This window comes from Enhydra lutris, unplaced genomic scaffold, assembly GCF_002288905.1.
Source record: "Enhydra lutris kenyoni isolate GAN:26980312 unplaced genomic scaffold, ASM228890v2 scaffoldscaffold8, whole genome shotgun sequence".
Classification (NCBI taxonomy): Eukaryota; Metazoa; Chordata; class Mammalia; order Carnivora; family Mustelidae; genus Enhydra; species Enhydra lutris.
In genome coordinates, this window is record NW_019154092.1 from 27,799,964 (window position 1) to 27,820,183 (window position 20,220).

General features: G+C 34.9%; 1 protein-coding gene across 1 annotated transcript in view; it reads right to left on the bottom strand.

Moving 5' to 3' along the window:
* The window catches only part of LOC111142411 (coiled-coil domain containing 178), a 397,276-nt gene extending 385,622 nt beyond the window's left edge, over nucleotides 1–11,654 (bottom strand). Inside the window, exons 1-3 of the mRNA XM_022495479.1 lie at nucleotides 11,525–11,654; nucleotides 10,752–10,841; nucleotides 2,500–2,639 (exon numbers count right to left, since the gene is read on the bottom strand). Of these exons, the coding sequence (XP_022351187.1) occupies nucleotides 2,500–2,639; nucleotides 10,752–10,841; nucleotides 11,525–11,654 (360 nt within the window). The remainder of the gene's footprint in view (nucleotides 1–2,499; nucleotides 2,640–10,751; nucleotides 10,842–11,524) is intronic.
* Nucleotides 11,655–20,220: the final 8,566 nt, after the last annotated feature.

Consider the following 20,220-nt stretch of genomic DNA (forward strand, 5'->3'; position numbering starts at 1 on the left):
TTTATGTGTATATTTACTTGTTAACACATTGTTATATTTATTACAGTTTTTGTCTAGAAGTGTATTTATCTGTCATTGCTACTTGTGTATTTCATGTTGTCAAACTACCAACAAACATTCCATGTCAATGTGAGAAATAAGGCCTTCTTTTGTCCATAAGGCTTATAAAACAGAAACTGAAAGGGGCTTTGGAATCAGAAGGAACTTGATTCAAATTCCAACTCTAATGCTTACACCTGTATGATGGTATATAAATTACTTGACTTTCCTAAGTATTAGAATTTTCACCAATAAAGTAGGATTCCTGTGAAGTACAAATACAGAAATATACATTTGGTAAGTGACTAGAAAACAGCAGATTTTTTTGTTTTTTCTTTTTTTTTTTTTTTAAGATTTTTTATTTGAGAGGGAGGGAGAGAGATTGCGCACAAGGGGGTAGGGGCAGAGCCGGAGAGAGAGAGAGAATCTTAAGCAGACACTGTGCTGAGCACATAGCCCAACGTGGGGCTGAATCTCAGGACCCTGAGATCAGGACCTGAACTGAAACCAAGTCAAATGCTTAACCGACTGCATTACCCAGATGCCCCTAGAAAACAGCAGATGTTTGGTAAATGGTGCTATTACTGTATTGGGTGGATAGGTGTCTCAAATGTATGTAGAAAAGAAAGGTTCTGCTTCAGGTCCTCATTTGTTTTTCCATTTATTGAGCACCTACTATCTATCAGGCTCTAAGCCAAGCACCAGAAGACAGAAAGTCACTCTGATGCTGGTCTTTATAAGGCTTTTTTTCTTTATTCACCCGGCTCATTTTCATAACACATTTACATAAGAAAGGCTCCTTTTTTTTCAGTTATCCTGAAGCTATAAAATGGTTTATTTCGTGAATTATTTTATCTAAGGCAATCTTTTAGTTGGCCTATTATCCATAGTATTTAACAGTTTATCAACTGCTCAGAATCCCAAGTGGGATTGGGTAAAAAACACAGGTTTTGATAAAAGATAGTGGGTTCAAATCCCAATTCTATCTTGTGATCTTGAACAAGTTTCTCAACTATTTAAGTTGTTATTTCCCCATCTAACAGTTAGATAAAAGAATAACCATTTAAGGGGCATGTGGTGGTTCAGTTGGTTAAGCATCTGCCTTCAGCTCAGGTTATGATCCCAGCATCCTGGGACTGAGTCCCACATCAGGCTCCCTGCTCAGTGGGCAGCCTGCTTCTCCCTCCCCTATTCCCCCTGCTTGTGCTCTTTCTCTCTGTCAAATAAATAAATAAAATCTTTAAAAAAAAAAAAAGAAAAAGCATTTAAAAATAGTTTTGAGCAATTATAATTGTTAATAGAGCTGTTATAATCATAGCTATTGGAATTATTAAAAACCTATAAATATATTTTCATTATTTAAAAAACATGCCTAATCATTAAGTTAAAAATGTGTGAGATATATAGAATATCATATCAATAAAGATTAATTCTCTTCTACCTACTTAACAATATTTCTCAAGGCCCAGGACACCATCAGACCTATGACCCACAAAGCATTTTCTGAAAAGGTATGCTGATTTGGAGAAACAAAGAAGAAACAAAGATAAATATAATAAATATAAATAAATATAATACTAATATAAAATGATATAAATATTATAGAAACAACAATAGCTAATATATATTGAGTGCATATCATATGCTGGCATTATGTCCAACACAATGTTGTTATCTCCATTTTTATCTGAAGTCCTAGAATACATGGCTCTGAAGTCTGCAACTTTAAGGATTGTACTCTAATGCTTCTTGAAGGAGGCATCACCCTACCACAAGCATCACGACTATTCCATCAAAACTTTCTCAGAGCCAGATCCAATAATTGTGGTGAGGAAAGAGAAGGAGCTCAAACTTATCCTCCTGCTTGGGCAATCTGGTTTTGCACTAATTGTTCAGAATAAGCTTAATAAAAGGTATAAGAAGGTATTTATCATTCCTAAATCATCTGAACAAAACTGAAAGTTACAGTGATCTCAAGATTGAAGTCCCTTAAGAATAATAAAGGCAAATGGGTTAAAAGGACAGGAAGAATCATTACATTCTCCCTCAACAAGACCTATTAAGTATTTCTTCAGAACAAAATAAGTCATTAAAAAGGGCACGCTGTCCTTTTACATACCAATTTCCTCAGCTAATCATCTAATCAGTTTAGTGTCCCTAAAAACGATGTAAATACTATTTAATTTACTAGTCAAGTTGGCTTATGGAAATTACTACTTAGCATTATTGCCTCCGGATAAGGAATAAACAGGTAGGGAAAATAATCTATTCAGTAAGGTCGTTTCACCTTTATGAAGTGAGATTATCAAAAACATGTCTAGATTAGTAAATTACACAACTGAGCCAAGATTCTATAAAATATTTCAAATATCATTTAAAAAATAACTCCCTGGGTTCTTTAAATAACAGCCCTTACAGGATTTATAGAGCTTACAAAAATGTTAGCATTTTAAATCTTACCCGTTTCAAATGCTCTTGTATTTTAGATTCCAAATCTTCAATGTGTGAAATCATTTTGTTGACACATGGTGCTGGGATGTTTACTAAAGCACAGCTTTGACGTCGACATGGGTAGCTAAAGTAAATGCCTTTATTCACCCCTTAAAAATAAAGCAGGCAGGAATGAGTTAATAGTTACATGCAAAATAATAAACTGTGATGTTCAGAATACATAAAAAATATTCTGTTTTATTAATATTAATACCTTTTAACTTTCTTTAATAAACAAATCAATAAATATTTCAGAAAATAATAGAATAATAATGATATTAAACTTACATAATTACATAATGTGATCCATAACATCATAAACTAAACATTGAAAACAACTAATAAAAAAAGGCAGAAAACCAGTTAATCCAACTGTTACTAAATAGTTCCTGAATCACTTAAAAAATGACTTTGAAATATATTTTAAATTCTCCCTTCAAAGAGAGTCCACATCTTCCAGTGTAAATAATATCCAACCACTCATGCATTGAAGAAGTTCTTCTTTAAAACCAGCATGAGTTTCTCTTGCTGGAAAAAAAAAAAAAAATAAAAGCAGGTCCCCTTCATCCTTATAATAACCTCATTTTCTACCTTCCATTTCTGAAAATTGGAGTCTCATGCAAAGAGTGATTGATGTTCCCACTACAGCATTCAAGTTGTACTCATCATAAAATCCACTCAGTCCGATGTGCCTCAGTGATTCTAATCCTGACATGTCCCGAATCAACTGAAGGTTGCAGAAGCACAGCAAAGTTGTCCATGAAACTCCACCAAAGTGCTTACTTGCAATCCTTTTGCCTCTAAGGACTCTACTGGGCTGGATTATAGCTGCAATCACTGATCTTAAATGCAAGACACAAAATAGGCTTGGTGCCTCAGTGAGAACAGTGTGATGTCCTCATTTCAGATGACCTTGAAGAACACAGAACTTATGCTGTTGCCCCAGACTGTGCTTTTTTGTTTCAATGCCAACCCAGAGACAGCAAATTACCTTCAATTAAACAGCAATCTTTTAAATATCTTTTAAATAAAGTCTCATAATACCCCTCCTCCAAAATCAATATCTCTGTAAAAATAGCCTATCTCCTTCACTTATGAACAAAACCCTATCCCATATATTACATATACATATTTATTTTAAGAACTAAGAATATGTGCCAATCCTGGAACTATGTTAAGTACTTTTGATTCTACATTTTATTTATTCCTCACTACAATCTTATGAAATGGGATTATTACCTTGATTTCATAGATAAGGACCAAAGGCATAAAAGAAGTTAAATTATATAATATGTCTATATCTACAGAGCTGGTAGGTGAGAGAGCTGAGACTTGAACTGTATCTCCTTGGCTTTGGAGTATAAGCTATACCTTAAAGGTTGTTTTTATATTTTTAAAAAGATAGCAAAATAAAGAGAAGCAATCCTAAAACTATATTTCAGGGCAGTTCAAATGTTCCACATTTTCATTTGTTTTTGAATTTTGGTTGTTCCTTCAGGACATCAGTCTTGATATTCTAATGTATCTTAGTTTGCTCCGACTATACTCAACACATATATTTGCTATGAGCATTTTGTGTGTTATATTCCATCTTTTCTCTTTAGTTCACACATGGATATGTATTTTCATCTCCATAATAGTCATGGGACTTAAGAACAAGCTGGTGAAAATTACATATTGATCTCCTATCCAAATATCTTGATAAGGGCATGTTGCCTTTCCCTCTAGTAATAAGAAAGTTTTAATACATATTTAACAACCAGGCAGTTGTCCTTATACTCAAAACATTTGTCTTGCTTCATTAAATGTGGACAAAACAAGGATAGTAATGACTCATTTAACATTTTTCTGCATGTGCTACCCTAAACCTATTATGTGAATACTAATTAATTTCCATAGCACCCTACGGTTTAGGATTAACATTTTACATATGGTAAAGTGGAAAAAATAAAGATACTCTGAAGTTAAAATTTGCACTAAAAGTCTATAAAAGACATGACATCATAAGTAGCCAATGCAAAACAGAATTCAGGAGTTACCATCACTGTTTTTATTCTAATTACAGATGTAGTGTAAGTTAAAACTTTCTTTTCTGTTTCTTTTTAATTCTACCCAGCTTAAAGAGATACTCTAGATCACTAAACTGGTTTATTCATTTTTGACATTTTTAACATTATTTGACTAACTATGCTTAGGTTAAAACTACTCAAGTCTCTAATCTCACATTTCTCACTTAATAAATGAATGGGTTGGTGGGGTGTTATATAAAATCCTTTTTATCTAAAATTTAATGATAACAACTAATTAATGATTTTAGTCAAACATATTGACAGAACTCCTCTTTGTGAAAAGCCTGTGCACAAATGATCAGGGTGAGTCTATTTTTTCTAAGATTTATCTATTTTGTGGGGAGGGAAGAGTCAGGAAAGGGAGAGAGAGAATTCTCAAGCAGACATCCCAGTAAGTGCAGAGACAGACACAGGGCTCTGACCCAGGACCCTGAGATCAGGACCTGAGCTGAAATAAAGAGTCAGACTCTTAACTGACAGCCACTGAGGTGTCCCACAGGGTGAGTCTTTAAAGACTTGAGCTCAGGCAAGACTTTCATCCTCTCTAAACATCTGCCCAACTTTAACTTTCTTGCTCATAATCAATGCCTAAGAAGTAAGTAAGATCTTCCTGGATCTAGGCTACGTTTGAGGTTTGTTAAGGCTCTGCAACTATGGACCAGCTGATTATGTGGGCAAATAAATAAATATACTATGTTTATAAACTGCCAACTCTCCTTGCTCAGTGAAGGTGATCTTTATGTAATTTATTCATTCAGCCTTTCCTTCCTTCTCTCCTGCTTTTAATATAGTTCCTTTATGTCTATCATCCCAATTATTGTATCATCCCTTTATCTCAACTCAGCACTCAGGAGAAAACTTCTCTTGACACAGATTTGTTTTTCACATTCTGTTATCCCTTTTAACATCCTGACTTTCCTTCCAAAATGTAGAAAAAGTCAACGCTCTCAAGCTTAGAAATAATTTCTATTCCTTGCAAAGCCTCTGTCTGATTAACAAAAAATACATTGTTTTTTGTTTGCTTGTTTGTTTGCTTTTACAGAAACAAAGCTTCTCTTAGTTTTCGTTACACACTTGGGGGATCAGGGGTCCGGGGGGGGTACCTTTCCATGATATTAGAGTTACTTTATTTTCATCGAACCTTAAAACATTGAAGACACTTATCACTAAATACGTAAAATATTATGCATAGACCCCAGAGTCGGAGATGGCTAAAGACTGCATCTACTCTAACCACTACATAAATGGCTCTGTTCAGTGTTTACCTATCTCTATTCCCTTCAGTCTTTTCAAAATCTGCAATTTCAGTGTATTTAGTTTTGCTTCCCTTAAGTAATCACAAGTCTTCCTATTACTGTGTCTGACCACTTCCTACAGCTACTATCTTACAGTAAATTTTGCTTTGACTAACAATTCTTTTCAAATGAGCAAACTATACTAGCAGGCACAATATTCTCACATCCTGATCTCTTCTTCAAACTGAAATTGCTATGCAACTTACATGGCTCTTTCCTAATGAGGAATTCTTGAATCTTTCAGACATTTGCCTAAACCTAGTTATAGCATTTTCTATCCCTTTATTAGTATTCGGCTGTGTCACACTTATCTATTTCCCCATCCATCTTCCTCATGAAGTTCTGCATTCTTTATGGAGAGCAACTATGTTTAGTGCCTTCAAAAACTGTTGAATGAATGAATGAATGAATGAACACCTCTTTTTTTAATTTTACCATGCTGAAACCTGGCTTCTGTTTTCTCAACTTCATGAAATCTTCATTCACAAACCCCCATTAATCAGTATTTCCACTACCACTGGTGAAGAAGTAACTAAGATTGAGTCTTCCAAGTCTGGAAAAAATAAGTGAGACAACTGTTTTCAGACACTAGAAAACAGGAAAGCCAGCTTTTGATTCCTGAGAAAGTAAAATTCTTAAGGCTGAGCCCCATAGTCACCATGCTCTCTGCCAAGGGGCAATTTTTCAACTAAAATATAGAGATCTGGGGAAAGAAAAGAGCATGGAAATCCTGCTGAGATAAGGGGCAAAGACTAGTGCCATGGGTAATGGAAACAGAATCTTCAGGGCAGGAAGATGAAAAGGACATAGCCGTGCAGAGAAGAGCTCCCAGAAATCCGTACGAGTGCTCTCTGCATCTGTAGACAAGGGCTAGACTGTTTTTGTATCCAGAGCAAAATTACCTGAAGGTTAACAGAGAACGTGCCATGGAATTGAGAAAGGAGCAAAAACACTAGACGTTGAATGGTGTTAGTAAAAGAATAACAGACACATACACCAGTGGAACAGAGTAGAGAGCCCAGATATGGACCCGCAACTCTATGGTCAAATAATCTTCGATAAAGCAGGAAAAAATATCCAATGCTAAAAAGACAGTCTCTTCAAGAAATGGTGCTGGGAAAATTGGATATGTATATAAGCTATGTATATAAGAATGAAACTTGACCATTTTCTTACACCATATACAAAGATAAACTTGAAATAGATAAAAGACCTCAATATGAGGCAGGAACCTATCAAAATCCTAGAGGAGAACATAGGCAGTAACTTCTTCAACATTGGCCACAGCAACTTCTTTCAAGACATGTCTCCAAAGGCAAAGGAAACAAAAGCAAAAATGAACTTTGGGGACTTCATCAAGATCAAAAGCTTCTGCACAGCAAAGGAAACAGTCAACAGAACAAAGAGGCAACCCAAGGAATGGGAGAAGATATTTGCAAATGACACTACAGACAAAGGGCTGATATCTAAGATCTATAAAGAACTCCTTGGGGCACCTGGGTGGCTCAGTGGGTTAAAGCCTCTGCCTTCAGCTCAGGTCATGATCCCAGAGTCCTGGGATCGAGCCCCGCATCGGGTTCTCTGCTTAGCAGGGAGCCCGCTTCCACCTCTGTTGCTCTCTGCCTGCCTCCCTGCCTACTTGTGTTCTCTGTCTGTCAAATAAATAAATAAAATCTTTAAAAAAAAAAAAAAGAACTCCTCAAACTCAACACACACAAAACAGATAATCACGTCAAAAAATGGGGAGAAGACATGAACAGACACTTCTCCAAAGAAGACATACAAATGGCTAACAGACACATGAAAAGTGTTCATCATCATTAGCCATCAGGGAGATTCAAATAAAAACCACATTGAGATACCACCTTACACCAGTTAGAATGGCCAAAATAAACAAGACAGTAAACAACAAGTGTTGGAGAGGATGTGGAGAAAAGGGAACCCTCTTACACTGTTGGTGTGAATGCAAGTTGGTGCAGCCACTTTAGAAAACAGTGTGCAGATTCCTTAAGAAATTAAAAACAGAGCTACCCTATGGCTCTGCAATTGCACTACTGGGTACTTACCCCAAAGATACAGATGTAGTGAAAAGAAGGGCCACCTGTACCCCAATGTTCATAACAGCAATGGCCATAGTTGCCAAACCATGGAGAGAGCCAAGATGCCCTTCAACAGACAAATGGATAAAGAAGATATGGTCCATATATCAATAGAATATTATGCCTCCATCAGAAGGGATGAATACCCAACTTTTGTATCAACATGGACAGGACTGGAAGAGATTATGCTGAATGAAATAAGTTAAGCAGAGAGAGTCAATTCACATGGTTTCACTTACTTGTGGGGAATAAGGAATAACATGGAAGACATTTTGGGAGAAGGAGAGGAGAAATTAGTTGGGGGAAATTAGAGGGGGAGATGAACCATGAGAGACTGTGGACTCTGAGAAACAAACTGAGGGTGTTGGAGGGAAGAGAGGTGGAAGGTAGGATGAGCCTGGTGATAGATATTATGGAGGGCACGCATTGCATGGAGCACTGAGTGTGGTGCATAAAACAATGAATCTTGGATATTAAAAAAAAAAAAAAAAGAATATTGGTGAGGGATGGGGAGAAAAACCTTAGAACTCCAGTACTGACTATATATAGAGATTTCATCAGTGCCTCAAAAACACTCTCTTGTGTTACAGCTTAGAAGGAATGAATGTACATTAGAGTTAGAGCTAATTGAAATTAAATTGAAAGAAATCACTCAATCTAAAGAACAGAACGAAAAATGAAAAAAGGATAGATCCTGAAAAAACTGTGTGACAATGATCAAATAATCTAACATGTGCAAAGTTAAGGTTCCTCAAAAACAAGAAATCTGGAGTGAAAAATATTCGTGGAAATAATGGCCACATTATTTCATAATTTGACAAAAAATTTACATATCCAAGAAACTCAGCAAATCCCAAACAATTAAAATATCAAGAGAACTAACTATATCTAGGAATATCACAGTCCAATTACTGAAAAACAAAAATAAAAAGGAATTATTTAAAGTAGCCAGAGAACAAAAGGGAACATGACATAAAGAGAACATGGATATGAATAACTGCTACATTTCTCTGCAGAAAAAAGTGCAAGCCAAAATATAACAGAAAAATATCTTTAAAATACAGGCAGGCAGGCAGGAAGGCAGGAAGACAGAAAGGAAGGAAGGAAGGGAAGGAGGAGATACATTAAAGAAAAAAATAATAAATTGGACTTCATCAAAGACAAAACATTCAGCTCCTTAAAAAGATATTTAAATGAATGAAAAGACAAGCAAGAGAATGGAAGGAAATATGATTGCAAAGTTAGAACATGATTGGAGAACTGGAACTTTTAATCCCATTCCAGACCTCCAGGTAAGGGAGAAGGGCTGGAGGTTGAATCAACTGCCAAAGTCCAATGGTAAAGAAGACTCCATAAAATCCCAAAAGGACAGGGTTTGGAGAGCTTCCAGGTTGGTGAACACATGAATATTTGGGGAGAGTGCAAACTCAAAGAGGGCATGGAAAAATCTGTACCCTTTCCCCTACTTTATTCTATACATCTCTTCAATCTAGCTGTTCCTGAGTTATATCCTTTTCTAATAAACCAGTAATCTAATAAGTAAAAATATTTTTCTGAGTTATGGAAGCCATTCTAGCAAACCCAAGGAGGGGTGTTCATTGGAACCTCTAATCTATAGTTGGTCAAAAGCACAGGTGATAACCTGGGTCTTTGATTGGCCTCTGCAGTGGGGGGAGGGGAAGCCTTGTAGCACTAAGCCCTTAACTTCCAGGAACTGACTCTATTTCCAGGTACAAAGTGTCAGAACTGAGTTGAATTGTAGGACCCTAGCTCATGTCCAAGAATTGCCTGGTAGTGGGGAGATCTCATGTTCACACATTGGAATTGGGTACAGAACCTTTTAATTACTTTGTGCTATCTTTGTTATTACTCTAGATTGCTGTTCTTTAACCACTCTTTTCTGTTGTGTTGTACTAATTGGTTTGCAACTATATTTTATCTGGACTGCAAGATTATACACTCTATATAAAGAAAATTTCTTAAATAACTCTATAGCCTACTAGTACGTATATATTCTCCAGTGTCTTGAATTAACTGTTTCATAAACCAATCATTTGATATTTTACAAAGTTTGTCCCAAACTATGGAAATAAACCCTAAGCCAGATTATTAAAATTCTAATCAACATTTCTGCTGGAGAGAAAGAGATAAAGAATCAGAATGTCACCTTATCCCAATTTTATCCTGTCAAACTGAAAATCTCCACAGCAGAAGTTTATCAAAATCAAGATTAGAATTTTTTGATTAACATAGAGTTCTTCACCAAAACAAGCTGAAAAGAAATAAGCATGAGCCCCCTATACATGAAATCCACGCATTTTGTCATCTTTCTACCTCTTTCCACATACAATATCAGAACCACTTGTAAGAGTAAGAGCAAGTGTTTTATGGATTCTTAATTCTGAATTTCACACCATGAAAATATTAGTCCTACTTCTTTTTTCGTTTAAGAAACAAATCCTCAATGAACTGAAAAGGATCTAGGATCTGCTAGTCTTGGCATTAGTGATAAAGAAAATGCTTATTTTAAAAATTCAACATTTCTAAAATTATAAACGATTCTTATAGCCTAAATACAATCAACAGTACATTATTAATAAAATAGGTTATAATATTATATTCTTAATATTATAGTACTATGTTAACTATTAGTGATATTTATGATTCATTTCTTAATAAAAATATAGACATCAGAAATGAATGCATAAATGTAAATATAGCTTACAAAGATAACTACATAACTTACATTCAGTCCTTACCTTCAGTATTTGTCATTTTATTTTCATGAAAAATCTCAATGTCTTCCTTAGGGGCACCAAAGAGAACCAAAGCTTGTGATGTGGCATTGTCTTTTAAAAAGAAAACAAAAATCACAGTGAGCAGTTAATATAAATTTTTAAATAAGCAAAATAATGCATAAAACTATGTTGTTAAAGTATTGTCCTTGCAAAAGCAACTATAATTCAAATATTAACCAAACCCCACAGAAGAATATATTTAGATGTTTTCTCTGGTACTTCAGTTGGGTTAACTCTCAAAAGAAGGTATTCAAAATAGCACTCATCTATTAAAAGCAAACACTGAGAGACTGTCCAAAGTGACATCACCAAAACAATGGAGCAGGAGACTCTAGCTCCCATCCTACAATAAAGCTCAATAGTTAAATGGCTATGAACAAACAAAAATAGTTCTGGGAGAGCTCAGGAATTCATTCAACAAACTTCAGCATCACAGCAGAACAAAAAAGCCTGTGTATAACCTCACAAATAAGAAAGGAGGACAGTTTCATTTTGACTGCATCATCCCTTTCACCAGGCCAACACTGCTCAGCACCAAGAGGGAACACTCCAGCTTGAAATAGTTCCCCTCACTGGGAAAAGGAGAACAGGGTGAAAGAACAGCTTCCCCACCCTTTTGGACACTGCACAAAGGACCTGCTCTGGTTTCATCTTACTAAGAGACAGGCAAAAGCAAGACTTATGGAAATGCTTTGAACAAGGAAGAAGGGCAGAGGCTACCAATACAGTCATACAAAGAAAGTGATCAGAATTCCCAGTGGCCCACTCTGTGGAGGACCCCGTGAGCTTTGCCAGCACAGTTTTCCTTCTAATATAAAAGAGAAAGAAAGTGTTTCCCAGGCAAACCAAAGTGAGGAAGTTCATCACCACCAGACCTGCCTTACAAAATATGCTGAAAGGAGCTCTTCAAGCTGTTATGAAAACACTTTAATTAAAACATGAAAATATTTGAAAAAATAAAACATGTCAGTAAAAATAAGTATATGTCAATTTCAGAATACTCCAGTACTACAATATAGAGGTGTGCTAATCACTTAACTCTAGTATATAGATTAAAGAAATATGAAAAATAGCTATAGCTTCAATAACTTACTAATAAATGCACAATATAAAAAGATGTAAATTGTGACATCAGAAACATAAAAAGGAAAGAATAAAAGGGTAGAGTTTTTGTATATGATTGAAGTTGTTATCTGTTTAAAGTATACTATTATAACTACAAAATGTTTTGTGTAAGCCTTAAGGTAACCAAAAAGCAAAACCTATAGTAGGTATACAAGAGAAGAAGGGAATCAGAGTATACCACTATGGAAAATCAATTCATTAAGAAAGACAGAAAGAGAGGAAGAAATGAACAAAAGAAGTATAAAATAGACAGCAAATAATCAACAAAAGTCCTTAACTACCAATAATCATTTTAAACATAAATGGATTAAGTTCTCCAAACAAATGGCATAGAGTAGCTGAATGGATTTTTTTTTTAAAAGACCCAACTATATGCTACTAAAGACTCATTTTAGCTTTACTTAGAGTGAGGGGATGGAAAAATATAATCCATGCAAATGGAAACAGAGATTAGAGGTAGCTATACTTCTATCAGACAAAATAATCTCATGTTTAATAGCATGAAAAAGGGCTTGCTTCCACAACACACATACTAAAATTGCAACAATGCAGAGAAGATTAGCATTGCCCCTGTGTGAGGATGGCACACAAATACAATAGCATGAAAAGAATAAAATACTTAGGAATAAAGTTAACCAAGATAGTGAAAGATTTATACATCAAAAACTATAAGACACTGATGAAAGAAACTGAAGAACACAAATAGATGGAGAGATATCTTGTGCTCATGGATCAGCAGAGTAAATTTTGTTAAAATGTCCATTCAATCAAACCCTATCAAAATCCAATGGCATTTCCCACAGAAACAGAAAAGAATCCTAAAATTCTTATGAATCCACAAAAGATCCTGCAGAGCCGAGTAACCATGAGGGGGAAAAAAAAGAACAAAGAGGAAGGCATCACAATTCATTATTTCAAACTATATTATGAAGCTATAATAATCAAGAAACTATGGTACTGGCATAAAAACATACACAAAAATCAGTAGAACAGAACACAGAGCTCAGGAAAAAAAAAAGACAACCCATACATATATGATCAACTAATACTTGACAAAGAAGACGGGACAGTCTCTTCCATAAATGGTATTGGGCACCACCTCAATTCCAAATTCCTTATGATCCTTGCTTTAAATTGTCTACCAGGCATTATTTATGTTTTACTTAGATGTCCAGCTAGGACCTTGTCCTGTTCTTTTATTTGGGATAAATTTCTCTGTCTCCTCATTTTGTCTCCCTCTCTTGTATCTATTTCAGTGTGTTAAAGTCAGTTGTGTTTTCTGCTCTTGAAAGTACTGACTTTACGTAGAAGAGGTCCTAGAATGCCCTGCAGTGCAATATTCCCTGTTCATCAGAACCTGGCACTTCAGCAGAATATCCTATGTGTGGAGTTTATTCCCAGCTATTGTGTCTGAGTCACTTTTCTTTCAGAGTGTTTGTCTGCACTGACTCTCTGCCTGCTGTGGGCTGTCCTTGCTCAATCTGGTGTTAGTGGAACTCAAATAGGCCAGCTCTGAGCGAGGCAATGATCATAAGGTTACTGGACTTGAGAAAAGAGTAGAAGACATGAATGAGACTCTCAACACAAAGATAAGGTATAACATAGCAGAGAAAAAGGACTCAATAAATGAAATGAAAAAAAAAAACTTGATGAAATGTGGCAGAAGCAGAGGAATGAATTACAACACAGAGTAATAGAAAGTAATCAAGCTGAACAAAAGAGAGAAAAAAGCATTACACAAATTAAAAATAGATTTAGGGAATTCAGTGACTCCATCAAACATAATTAATAATGTTTGTATTATAGGAGTCCCAGAATAAGAGAGAGAAAAGGGGGCAAAAAATTTATTTGAAGAAATAATAGCTGAAAACATCTGGGAAAGTAATCTGGGAAAGTAAACATATATCCAGATCCAGGAGACACAGAGAACTCCCATCAAAATAATAAGAGCAGACCCACACCAAGAGATAATGTAATTAAACTTGCAAAATATAGTGATACAGGAAAAAAAGAGCACCAACACAGAATAAGTTACTAACTTACAAGAGAAAACCTATAAGGCTAGCAGGAGATGTTTCAACAGAAAATTTGCAAACCAGAAGGGAGTGGTATGATATTTTCAAAGTGCTGAATGGGGAAATCCTGCAGCCAACAATGCTCTATCCAGCAATGCATTACTCAGAATAGAAGGAGAAAGAGCGTTTCCCAAACAAAACAAAACAAAACAAAACAAAAAAAAGAGGTTCATGACCACTAAACCAGCCCTACAAGAAACACTAAAGGGGACACTTTATTGGAAAAGAGAGACCAAAAATGAAAGTATAAAGGAGAAAACACAAATGCAGTGAAAACAAAAAATTTCTGTAAAAAATCAGGCAAGGAGCTCACAAAGAAAAGGATATAAAATATGACATCATATTCCTAAAACATGGGGAGCAGAGTAGTAAAGAATGGGTTTAAACTTAAGTGTTCATCAACATGATATAGACTGCTATATGCAGAGGAGGTTATATAAAACCCTAATGGTACCATATATCAAAAACCAGTAATAAAAAGGCAAAGAATAAAAGAGAAAAATCCAAATATTTCATTAAGGAAAAACAACAAAACATGAAAGAAGAAAAGACAAGAAAGATACAGAGAAAATATTTCAAAAACAACCACAACTAATAAAATGCCAATAAATACATATCTATCAATAATTACTTTGAATATAAATAGACTAAACACTCCAATCAAAAGATATAGGTTGAGGAATGGAAAAAAAAAAAAGACCTATCTGTATGCTGCCTATAAGAGACTCATTTTAGACCCGAAGACTTCTGAAGATTGAAAGTGAGGGGATGGAGAAATATCTGTCATACAAATGGATGTCAAAACAAAGCTGGAGTAGCAATACTTATTTCACCAAAATAGACTTTAAAACAAATACTGTAACAAGAGAAAAAGAAGGATACTATATAGTAATAGAGGGGACAATCCAATAAGAAGATATAACAATTGTAAATATCTATGTACCCAACATAGGAGCACCCAAATACATAAAACAGTTAATAAAAAATATAAAGAAACTAATTGATAATAATATAATAATAGTAGGGTACATTAACACCACACTCACATCAATGGACAGATCATCTAAACAGAAAATCAACAAGAAAACAATGGCTTTGAATAACACACTGAAATAGATGGATTTAACAGATATATTCAGAGCATTCTACCCTAAAACAGGAGAATATACATTCTTTTCAAGTGCACACGAACGTTCTCCAGAATAATCACATAATAGCCCACAAAACCAGCCTAAAACAATCGAGAAGATTGAAGTCATACCATGCATCTTTTCTGACCACAAGGCTATGAATCTAAAGTCACTTACAAGAAAAAATTCCGAAAAGACCACAAATTCGTGGAGGTTACATGACATGTTACTAAACAATGAACACTTCAACCCTGAAATAAAAAACAGAAATAAAAAAGAACATGGAAAGGAATGAAAATGAAAACACAATGGCATAAAGCCTCTGAGATGCAACAAAAGCAGTTCTAAGAAGGAAGTTAATAGCAGTAACAGGCTTACTTCAAGGAACAAGGAAAAAATAATCAAATACACAACCTAAACTTACAAGCTAGTAAAAGAACAACAAACAAAACCTAAAATCAGCAAAAGGAAGGAAATAATAAACAGTAGAGAGAAAAATGATTTAGAAAATAAAAAAGACAATAGAGCAAATCAATGAAACCAGGAGGGGATTCTTCGAAAAAATTAATAAAACTGATAAACTTCTAGCCAGACTTGTCAAAAAGAAAAGAGAAAGGACTCAAAGTCACAAATGAAAGAGGAGAAATAACAACCAACACCACAGAAATACAAAAAATTATAAGAGAATATTATGAACATCTAAATACCAACCAATTGGATATCCTACAATATATAAATTCCCAGAAGCATATAAACTACCAAAACTGGGGCACCTGGGTGGCTCAGTGGCTTAAGCCTCTGCCTTCGGCCCAGGTCATGATCTCAGGGTCCTGGGATCGAGCCCCGCATCGGGCTCTCTGCTCAGCAGGGAGCCTGCTTCCCCCTCTCTCTCTGCCTGCCTCCCTGCCTACTTGTGATCTCTCTCTCTCAAATAAATAAATTAAAAAAATAATAATAATAAAAAAATAAATAAATAAAATAAACTACCAAAACTGAAACAGGAAGAAATAGAAAATTTGAATAGATTGATACCAACAAAAAAATTAAATCAATAATCAAACACTCCAGACAAACAGAAGTCCAGGACCAGATGGGTTCATAGGCAAATTCTACCAACATTTAAAGAAGAGTTTTTGTTTTTGTTTTTTAATTTTTTTTATTCTTGAGAGACACAGAGACAGAGAGGCAGAGGAAGAAGCAGGCTCCCCTCTGAGCAGGGAGCCTGATGCAGGACTCAATCCCAGGACCCCGGGATCATGACATGAGCAAAAGGCAGACACTTAACCATCTGAGCCACCCAGGCACCCCTTAAAGAAGAGTTAATACCTATTCTTCTCAAACTATTCCAAAAAACAGAAAAGAAAGGAACACTTCCAAATTTATTCTATTAAGGCCAGCATTATCCTGATACCAAAATCAGATAAAAATGCCACTGAAAAAGAGAACTATAGGCCAATATCCCTGATGAACATAGATGCAAAATGGTCAATAAAATACTAGGAAACTGAATTCAATGATACATTAAAAAGAAAATTCACTATAATCAGAGAGGATTTATTTTCAGGATGCAAAGGAGAAGGATAAAACTCATATGATCATTTCAGTAGAAGCAGAAAAACCATTTGACAAAGTACAACATCCAGTCATGATAAAAACCTTCAACAAGGTAGGTTTAGAAGGAACACACCTCAACATCATAAAGGCCATATATGAAAAACCTGCAGCAAACATCATCTTTAATGGGGAAAAAACAGAGCTTCCCCCCTAAGGACAGGAACAACATAAAGATATCCACTCTCACCACTTGTATTCAACACAGTATTTAAAGTCCTAGCCATAGCCAGTCAGTAAAGTCTCAGGAAAAAAATCATAATTGATGCACAAAATCAAGTAAAGAAATCTGTTGCATTTCTATACACCAATAATAAAGCAGCAGAAAGAGAAAAATTAAGAAAACAATCCCATTTACAAGTGCACCAAAACACAAGCAGTAACTTCTTTAACATCAGCTGTAGCAACATTTTTCTACGTATTTCTCCTGCGGAAAGAGAAACAAAAGCAAAAATAAACTATCGGGAGAACATCAAAATGAAAAGCTTCTGCACAGCAAAGGAAATCAACAACAAAACTAAAAGGCAACTACTGAATGGGAGAAGATATTTACTAAGGATATATCTGATAAAAGGTTAGTATGCAAAATATATAAAGATCTAATAAATCCAACATCTGAAAAATAAATTATCCAATTAAAAAGTGGACAGAAAATACAAACAGATATTTCTCCAGACATACAGATGGCCAAGAAACGCATGAAAAGATGATCGGTATCACTGATCACCAAGGAAATGCAAATCAAACCTACAGTGAGATATCACCTCACACCTGTCAGAATGGCTAATATCAAAAACACAAGAAACAACAGGTTTTGGCGAAGATACGGAGAAAAAAGAACCCTCATGCACTGCTGATGGGAATGCAAACTGGTGCAGCCACTGTGGAAAAGAGTATGGAGGTTTCTCAAAAAGTTAAAAATAGAACTACCCTACAATCCAGCAATTGCACTACTGGCAATTTACCCAAAGAAGACAAAAACACTAATGTAAAGAGACACACATGTCCCTGTGCTTACAGCAGCATTATTTACAATAGTTAAGATTTGGAAGCAGCCAAATTATCCATCAACTGATGAATGGATAAAGAAGATGATTATATATTCAGCCATAAATACCATATTATAATACTATTACCATATTATAATATTATTATCATATTATAATACTATTCAGCACTAAAAATAACAAAATCTTGCCATTTGCAACAACATGGATGGAGCTAGAGAGTATAATCCTAAGAAAATAAGTCAGTCAGAAAAACACAAATACCATATTATTTCCCTCATATGTGGAATTTAAAAAACAAAAGGAATGAGGTAAGGGAAAAAGAGAGAGACAAACCCTCAATTATGGAGAACAAACTGATGGTTACCAGAGAAGTTGGGGGGCGGGGGATTAAATAAGTGATGGGGATTAAGGAGGGCGCTTGTGAGGAGTACCGAATGATACATGGAATTGTTGAATCACTATATTGTACACCTGAAACTATATAAGGTTATACATAAAATAAAAGTTACACTTAAATAAAAACAAACCAAAGAAGATTTATCACTTTAATAAATAAATAGTGCTAGGAAAACTAGATACTCACATGCAAAGGAATGAGATCAGACACCTGTCTTACACAATTCACAACAATTAACGTAAATGCAAGATCTGAAACCACAAAACTCCTAAAAAAATATGTACAGAAAAAATTCCTTGACGTTGGAATTGACATCTTCTAAGGATACTTTCAATATGACACCAAAAACCAAAAGCCCAACCAATTAAAACTAAAATCTTAAAAGCTGCATACACACACACACACACACTATAATGAAAAGGCAACCTATAGAATGGGAGAAATTATTTACAAACTATCTATCTGATAAGTCATTCATATCCAAAATATATAAGGAAACATAAAACTCAATAACATAACAACAAATAATTCAGTTTTAAAATGGCAAAGGTCCTGAGTAGACATTGGTCCAAAGAAGACATACAAATGGACAACAAGTACATGACAAAGTATTCAACATCACTAATCATCAGGGATACACAAATCACCACCAGGAGATATCATCTCGTATCTGTTACAGTGGCTATTATCAAAAAGACAAGAGACATCAAATGTAGAGATAAGAGAAATCCTCATGCAGTGTTGGTGCAAATATAAATTTATACCGTATAGCCATTACAGAAAACAGTATGAAGAAATGAAAAAAAGAACTTCCGTGTGACGTAACGTTCCCATTTCTGGGTATGTATCTAAAGGAAATGAAATCACCATCTCAAAGAGTTATCAGTACCCTCATGTTCACTGCAGCATTATCACAATAGCAGCTTATATATATACAGATATATATACACAATTCACATATACTATATTATATATAGATATATTATACGTGTGTGTGTGTGTGTGTGTGTGTGTGTAAATACAATGGGATATTGTTCAACCACAAAAAAGAAGGAAATCCTGCCATTTGAAACAATATGAGTGGAACTTAAGGGAATTATGCTGAGTGAAATAAGACAAAGACAAAACCAAATGATCTCATTTATACGTAGTATCTAAAAAAGCCACCAAACTCATAGAAACAGAGTAGAACAGCAGTTGCCAGGGGCTGGAAAGTGGGGGAAATGAGATGTTGAGTCAAAGGGAACAAACTTCCAGTTATAAGAAGAATAAATTTTAGAGAAATAGTATACAGCAAAGTGATTATAAATAACTAAGTTGCTATGAAAGATTCTACATGTTCTCACTGTAACAACAACAAAAAATGGTAATTATGTAAATTTAAATACACTTACACAATGTTATAATAATAAATAGCTGGAAAATGAAAGCAAACAGCAAACAGATATATCATTACATAATGATACAGAAAGTAATCCAAGGTACACTGTTAAATGAAAAATAGGAAAACAAAAATTTATATATGTTTCATCAACATTTTTTGTTTTCTAAAGAGATGTATGGGTTGATAGGTATTTGTAGATGCAATTAGGATTGGTTAACTTTGAAAAGAGGGAATATAGAGACAAACGAAACATTTGTATTTTATTTTACAATCTCTGAAGTGTTTAAAAATTCTCAAAGAATGTATTATTTGTTTGACAGTTTCTTATAAAATTAAATATCTCTACAATGCAAAAACAGTGCTAAACTTTAACTCAATGGAAATGTAGGTTCACAAAAAGAAATTTATCTGAGAATATTTGTGATATCATTACTCCCAACAGTGGAAATTGGAAACAACCTAAATGCACATCACTAGAAAATTAAATTTCAGGGGCGCCTGGGTGGCTCAGTGGGTTAAGCCTCTGCCTTCAGCTCTGGTCATGATCTCAGGGTCCTGGGATCGAGCCCCGCGTTGGGCTCTCTGCTCAGTGGTGAGCCTGCTTCCCCCTCTCTCTGCCTGCCTCTCTGCCTACTTGTGATCTTCTCTCTCTCTCTGTCAAATGAATAAAAATAAAATCTTAAAAAAAAAAAGAAAAG